This window comes from Cnephaeus nilssonii (genome assembly GCF_951640355.1).
Source record: "Cnephaeus nilssonii genome assembly, chromosome: 10".
Lineage (NCBI taxonomy): Eukaryota > Metazoa > Chordata > Mammalia > Chiroptera > Vespertilionidae > Cnephaeus > Cnephaeus nilssonii.
This window is the reverse complement of record NC_137081.1, coordinates 75,618,043-75,625,949: the sequence shown is the minus strand read 5'-3', so window position 1 is coordinate 75,625,949 and position 7,907 is coordinate 75,618,043. Positions and strand designations below refer to the sequence as shown.

The window sequence follows — 7,907 nt, the reverse complement described above, 5'->3', positions numbered from 1 at the left end:
TTACGGGGTTAATGTTTTTAACTCGAATGTCACATTTATGCCATTATTGGCAGCATGCATATAATTTAAATATTTTAGCTTCCATTATACAACTGGATCTACATTACTGACCTTCAAGGGTCCCATTCAGAAGGGATGAGGAATGGGAACAATCAGCCACTTCATGCAAGGGCTGGCCAGCAGACTGGGTTTCCCGGCACTGCAGGACAAACCACGACACAGGGCCGCTTTGGAGCTGCTTGGAACATGGCAGGGTCGGGGCAGAGAATGATTGTGGTGGTGGTGGGGGTGGGGGGATGTTTTCAGGGCAGGGAGAGAACCAAGGCTTTTTCTCTTTTTGAAAAAGAGATATCCCACCTTTGTTCCAAGGGAGAATGAAATATCCATTAAGACTGGTCACACTGGGAATTTTGTTTCAGCTCGGTTCCTTTTGTTGTAACTCCAGGGCAGAGCAGAGGAATCCGGGGTGACAAGGGTTTGAGCCAAGATGTGAAAGAAAAAAATTCCTTCCAAGGATTTCTTCTATTGTCTCCTCAAGAATAAATATTTATAGAGAAAGTTCAAGTGAAGGCTTTTACAATGGTCATGGCTTTAAGACTAAGCCTTTGAAAGAGTACATGAAAAACTATGCTTAAATGAAGGGTGATCCAATTAGGCCTCCCAGGGAAAACCAAGAAACCTCAAGATAATTTCCTATCTAAAATCTAATTATGTTCTCAAGTGGAATAGGAATACCACTCTGAACTATCCCAGATCCATAGACTACAGCAAAGATGTACAGCCAAATTGGATTCTAGTTTAAGTAATTAAGTTATTTCCCTTTACAGGATCTATAATTTGCCTTCAACAAATGTGATTTGCCCCTGAAAGATAAAACATTGCGTTTTTTCCTCCAAAATGGATTTTCTGTGCCAGCAACAATGACAAAAAGTAGAGCAAATATTGCCTTAATTATATCTTGGTTATTATCTTTGAGCACATGCCTGGAGTGCCCCGTTTGTATTCCAAATGAGATAGGTAAGGCTACTATAGTTTAGAAATTCTCTTTAAATGGGGATTGGAGCTGAAATTTACTCAAGAGCCTGGGGCTTGCACAATGATTAGTGTAAATAGCTATGGGTGATGTTACATAAGACTCCAAAGTCTTGTGCAAAATATGAGCAATGGAGAGCTTGCTTCAGTCAACCTTTCTCCTGAGCCATGAAAGCATCAGTTTAACTTTTATCTGCTTGGTTGAACCCTTGAGGTGCTAGGTGTTGCAATAGATTGTGTTGATATTTGCATAGAAGATATTGTAAGAGGAGTATTTTCGGCATGGTTAATTTTATGAAGAAAACATTCACTTTTGGCTTTATTTTCAATAACAGTTCAGTTGACTTATGACCAGGTGTTCTGGGTGAGAATAGTGGGGAATGGTTAAGAGCAAGGGCTAGAATGATAAATGGAATTAGCTCTTGGTGTGTCCCCTTGAAAAGTGCAAGTTATGGAAAGTCTTTGAACCTCGGGTTCCCTTGTCGGTGAGAAGGGAGTGATGCTATCTACATTGAGAGGATTGGATGAGAAGAGTATACAATAAGCATACAACGCCTGGCCTGGCACAGACCTGGATTGCACAAGGAAGAGTAGTAGGAAAATCTAACGTGGTATTGCATACCTTTTCTCCTTTCTGCACATTTCTCCTGCAGAAAGATTTTTATGATTCTTTCATGGGAATAGGTACTGACTGGACCTTTCTAAATTTCTATGTTAACAGTGGTTGAGGCTTCAGATTTTGAAGTTATCTTACCTGTTTGAAATATTGGCTGTGCTACTTACCAAATGCCCTTGACTGAGTCACCTCGGCTTTCTGTGCATTGGTTTCCTGCTCTGTAATAGGCAAGTAATAATATTACAGAACCAGAGCCTATTGTAAGAGTTGTGACGAGGGTTAAGTAAAATACTATAACTAATATACCTAGTAGAGAACCCGGCATGCCATAAATGTATCTATTGTTATTTTTTTACTTCTGCCAACTAAAGGAATATCAACGGAAATCAGAACATAAAACTAAGTAAGTTTTTCATGTACTTTTATTAACAACTTAAAACAAGACTGTACATAGTATGTGCTGAAATCAACCCACTCCTGAAAAATGAAAAACCAGCATTTCTACTTCAGGATTTGGCTCTCAGGGCCATCTTCTACAGCAAAAATCACATAGTGTAACCAAACAATTTCAGAACAGGCAAAGAAACTTCCACTGGAATGGAGAGATTATTTATACACAAACAGCTGAGGATCATTTCTAGCTTAAGTGACTCACTGCACATCCTGGAATGTTCAGCTCCTTTTTCTACAGTTCTACAACCAGACATACAGCAACTAAGAACTTGGCCACAGGTCCTGCCTAGACACTCATCAACATGAAACAAAAAAATATTTATATAAATAAGTCAATTAAACCTCACAAAAACTAGACACAAGAAAAAATCCAACAGGTAATAAAAACTGTACAGTATTGGTCAGTCTTTTATATCTGAAAAAAAAAGTGTAACTTAAAAAAAAAGTTCTTTCATGTACAAACGTCTTTTTTTATCAGTGTTAGCTGGAGTGAAAACTTGACGACTCGGACTCGGTTGAAACAGAAGAATGTCCACCCCGCTTTCCCTTGGAGAGGATCTTGAGGCTGGACCCTCTGCTCACAGAGGTGAGTGCATGCTGGGCAGAGGTTTTAAATTTGGCTCCAAGGAAGGCATAGAGGATGGGATTCAGGCAACAGTGGAAAAAGGCGAGGGCCTCGGTGATGGAAATCCACTTGTGCACGGTGTTCTCAAACTCACATCCTTGCTTGATGATTTCTAGGAGGATGAAGGAGTCGATGCTGAGCCCAATGTAGTAGGGTAGCCAGCAGGCAAAGAAAGTCAGGATGAGGATAACTGTGGTCTTGAGGGCCTTGCGCTTCTGGTAGCCCTTGGAGTGGGACAGCTTGGAGATGATAATGCAGTAGCAGGACAGGATGACGATTCCCGGCAGGACAAGGCCGACCATGATATGCTGAAACTGGAACACCACCATCCACACGTCATTGGGGTAGAAGCGGTCACACACATACCTGTCTTCCCCAACCCTGACGTTGGCAAAGATGAAATCGGGAATAGCCAACAGGAGAGCAGGTATCCAGACACCAACGTAGACCACCTTCTCGGCTAACAGCTTCCTCGGCCTCTGACTGTTGGTGGCGTGGACGATGGCCAGGTACCGGTCCAGGCTGATGAAGGCCAGGATGAGGACACTGCTGTAGAGGTTGACTGTGTAGATGACATGGACAGCCTTGCACAGGAACTTTCCAAAGTACCAGTTTGCCACAGCATCAACCGCCCAGAAGGGAAGCGTGAGGACAAAGAGGAGGTCTGCCACGGACAGGTGCAGTCTGTACTTGTCGGTCATGCTTCTCAGTTTCTTCTGGTAGCCCATGACCAGGATGACCAAGCCGTTGCCCACGATGCCAGTCAAGAAGATGATGGAGTAGATCGTGGGCAGAAAGATCCGGTTGAAATGGGCATTCTCCTCTCTGAAGCAGGGTTCCTTTATGGAGTCATAGTCACCTGAACCCAGGTCCTCCTCTGTGTAGTTGTCCGATGGGTATATCTGCAAAAGAGGCAAGGGAATAGGCATTCAAGTTCAAGTTCAGCAGATATTCTCCCACTTCAAAAAAACCATTTCTGCTATTTTAAGAAAGCAATTTTTAAGACCCAACTCAGTCCAGCCTTCTTCAGTAAATTCTGCTCCTTACTGAAGTACTTGGGAATATGAAGCACAAGAAAATTATTCCAGAATCCTAGAACCCTCTTCCCAAAGTCACTTCATTATATTCCTCTTTGGCAGAGCCAATTACAAAATTCTTGGTTTTGAACAAAAGGGCGAGGAGATTCAGAAGGTTTCAAAGTCGTGTCTTTGCTAACTCTTCTGCTCCGCCCACTAGAGGTTAGAAAAAAAAAACTTCAGAGAAAAAAACCAAAACAAAACAGAGGCCGCTCCAGCGAGGGTGGGTGCTGAACAGCTAGGGTTAACTTTCTTCGTGAAGATTCGCCAGGAGGAAGGAGTGTGTGTGTGCGTGTGTGAGAGAGAGAGACCCAAAGACTCTAGACTCTTATTCTAAAGCACAAAACTTTGCTTTCCGACGTTTATCGCATGTCTAAACACAAACCATCGTGTACTTCAAGCAACATATGTTAGGGAGGGAGAATGCAGTCTTAAAGCCAAGGGTGGGGGTGTCAGAAGTGAGTAACCCCTTCGTCCCCCCAGCTGAAGCTCCTCGGGGGCCTGCCTTTGAGAATCCACATGTATCTCTTGGCGCGTGGGAGGTTAGGGAGCGCAGCATTATCCCGGGAGGGGAAGGTCACGGGGACTGCACCCGTGGTACTCGCCCCAAGTTTCATTTCCTCACCCTCCCGGGTCGCTTTCCACCCCACCACTGATCCAGTTAATGGGGTCGAGGTCTGCAGCTGGACGCCTCCAGGCGGAGCGCGCGCTGGGGGCCGGGTGGTCCAGCTCCGAGGCCCCGGCGTTCTCTCCCCCCCACCTCCCCGCCCGCCCCGCTCCAGCTTCCCGCCTGCGGGCAGCGGCTCCTGGGGTCCCGCCCCGCCCCGCGCCAGGCTCTATCCGACTGGGTGCAGGGGGAGAGATTGGGCGGCTCCGCGGCTAGCGCCTTTGAATTGCGCGCCGCTGGGGGGAAAGAAAAGGCTCCCCAGTAAGAGGTTTTTCAAAAGCCTTCAGGAAACCACCGACGGTTAAACAGCGCAACTGGGCTCAGTGAGAGCCAAACCGTCTTCCCACTTGCACCTGCCTGTCTGCGCCGCGGCGGCGGGCAGTCCAGGAGCCCTCCCAGGCCGTCGCGCCTCCCTCCCGCCTCCCTCGCGCCCACCTCGGGGCGGGGTGCTGCCGCGCGGGGCTGCTTGTAAGTACTCCTTCGACCTCTGCACTGTCCAAACTCCCGGACCCCCGGGCTCACTCGCGGCGCTTCGGACCCCTCGAGGTCTCTCCCTCAATCCCAAGGCTCGCGCACTGCTCCCGGCCACCTCCCAGCTGCGGGCAACACTCAGAACCCCGCGGCGAGCGGCCCTGCGGGTCCGCCCGCCTTCCCCTCCCGCCCCGCCGCTCACTGCGCCCCGGTGCTGGCACCGCTCCGCGGGCCACGCAGTTTAGTGAACACGCGCCCAACGTCAAGAATGGTTCCCAGTGCCTTTGCCCGACGTTAACGGGGGCGCAGTCTTCCTCCGGGAACTCAGTCCCGGGGCGCTGCCTTCCACCTCTAAATTCAAATCTCACGTAATTCGCACCAAAGAAACCCCGCTCCCCCGAGGAAGAGACCCACGGAAGAGACTCCCGAGGCTGTGCGGGGCACACCTTCTCTGCACTTGTGCACAGATGTCTTGTTTGCAAACAACGTGCAAGCCCGCTGCGCGCCGCAGGAGCAAGGGGGAGACACGTGCAGCCGCCAAAACAGTGGTTTCTAGCTTTTCTCCTTTGCTTACAGAGAAAAAGACTCCAATCCTATCCCTAACCCCCACGTAGCCATGCGCCCCAAGCTCCTTCCCAGGCCCCTTCTCCCGGACACCAGCCCTCCAATGTCCTGGACGCTTCTGCCCGCTCCGAGTGGGGCCGCGCTCTAAGTTCAGATGTTTGAACAGTTAAGAAAAAAAAAAAAAAAAAAACAGGCTGAAATTGGACTTACATGGAACCCGTCCATGGTAACCGCTTGCTCTACAGGAGCGCCCATAGCACCCAAGTTCTTGAGACCACTTTGCTATCTGCCGCCGCAGCCAACGGACTGAAGTTTCTGGCCAAAGCTGGACTTTTATAAACACACGCTCCGCGGGCGGCGCATGCGCTTCGGGGGGGCGGGGCCGTGAGGAGGAAGGCGGGGTAGGGGTGGGGGAAGAGGGGTAGCTAAGCCCAGGATGGGGCGAGGGAGGGACGAGGGGTATGAATTCGGGCGGCCCCGTGGGGGGAAGCGTTGGAAGCCCCTGATCTGCTGCTGTTGGCTCGCTGTCACCTCGTGAGTCTCCAGTTGGAGAGGGCATCCCGGAGGCATCCCCCACCTTGGGAAGGCGGGACCCCCCCTCATGTGCAGAGGGGTGGGAAGCGCGGGCGATCGACTTGTCCCTGTGCGTCCCTTTTGTTCACGTGGATGAAATTCCAGACCAGGAATGCTACAAATGGAGACACTGAGGCCCCGAGAGAAGTGGCTCGCCAGTTACCCACCAGCAGGCGGCAATACTGGTGGTGGGTCCAGCATCTGACGCCATTCCCTCCTCTTACAGCAGATGCGGTCCATTCAGAAAATAAAATGAGGACAGATTACTTTTTCAGAGCACAACCGTATATAACTATACATCTACACTCGCAGCAACAGGACAGGGTCAGGTGTAAACAATCGGGAAACACTTTCAGAAGAAAGGATGATTTGGCATAATTTTGGAGGGAGACTGTGACATGTATATGCTTTTTGCAAGAGAAACTAGAGGCCCGATGCACAAAGTACTTTCTGTAACAGAACACAAGGCCCCCATGCGGAGGAAACAAGAAGCAGGTTCTCCAGAGATGAAATGCCCGCGCTGGACGAGGATTCCTGGCTGGGCTGGAACCCAGATCTCCGGACTCCGCATCCAGCTTCTCCCGCGGCTCTCAGCTGGGCAGGGTGGAGTGGGGGTCGGGGCTGGGCGTTGGGAGGAGTCCCGATGGGTTGGGGTTTGCAGTGGGCGCCTAGACAGCGCTTCCCAGCCTCGCACACCTCCCGCGGGCGGCGCGGAGTTTGGGTGTGGCGGGATGAGGGGGTGAGGGGCGGGGTGGGGTGGGGTGGGGTGTAGGGGCGGGGAGTGAGGGCGGGCCGAGAAACGGCGCGGCTGCTGGAGCTGAGACCGCAGGAGTGAAAGCAGCGAGGTGTGAGCGGCCGCGGGCGAGAGGCGCTTGCTGTGCGAAGCGGACCCCTCACCCCAGGACGGCCCCAAGAAGAGGGCTTGCCTAGACTGGACCCTAAACGCCACCCCCTGTTTTCTTCCAGATAAATCTTCTCAGTGTGAAGGTGTTCCAGAGACTGGGAACCTTTTCTCTACAGACCGTCCTTTTCCTCTTTTCTCTGGGGCCCGTCTGGAATGTTTGTGGGTGAAGGTCCTCCTCTACTGAAAGCTGATTTGGGGGTCAGGAGGTGGGACTCGCAGAAACAGCCAATTTACGGCACGATAATGACATAAAAATCAATTATAATGTTACATTATGCAGATTTTTTTAAAAAACGTTAAAAAGCGCTTTTACTTTTATTAAACCGCTAATAAAACGTCAGGATTTTCACAAACTAGGTAGGACAGGCATCATCTCCGTCGAAGGACCAGAGTTTCAGACAGGGTCCACGACTTGCTTTTCATGAAGCTTGGTAGTTAGCGGCAAATTCAAAGTTTTGACCCAGTATGTTGGCTGCATTGTACCTCCAACGCCTCTCTTCACTGTGGCTGAACTTTGAAAGACCGACTCTCCAAGCACACCCCAGAGGGGAGAACGGATGAATCCAGCCCCGCCCCTCCCTCCCTCCCTCCGGGCCACACCCAGACTCGGTGCCCGCGGGAGGTGGTGCGAGGCTGGAAAGCACTGTCTGGGCGCCCACTGCAAACCCCTACCGGTCTGAATCCAGCCCTGACCCCCACTCCACCCTGCCCAGCTCTTCAACCTAATTTCAACGCTTGTCCTGCACAATAAATATTTGATTGTTTGTAGGCAATAGAAAGCTCCTGCCTTTATCAGAAGACTCCTTTAGATCCTTTTATGTTTTCATTTAAATTTTTTAATAGATAATTTTTTTAAAGAGGAAGGGAGACGGAGAAAGAGAGAAACATGGGTGTGAGAGCAAAACATCCATTCGCTGCCTTCTGCA

At 50.0% G+C, this 7,907-nt stretch overlaps 1 protein-coding gene across 1 annotated transcript; it reads right to left on the bottom strand.

Annotated features, from left to right (window-relative positions):
• Positions 1–2,098: 2,098 nt before the first annotated feature.
• On the bottom strand, positions 2,099–5,803 carry CXCR4 (C-X-C motif chemokine receptor 4). Its single transcript, XM_079782155.1, has 2 exons — positions 5,715–5,803; positions 2,099–3,628 (listed from the first exon to the last, which is right to left on the bottom strand). Exons 1-2 carry the CDS (start codon positions 5,757–5,759, stop codon positions 2,582–2,584), a joined length of 1,092 nt encoding a protein of 363 aa, XP_079638281.1. The 5' UTR covers positions 5,760–5,803; the 3' UTR covers positions 2,099–2,581.
• Between the last annotated feature and the right edge of the window lie 2,104 nt (positions 5,804–7,907).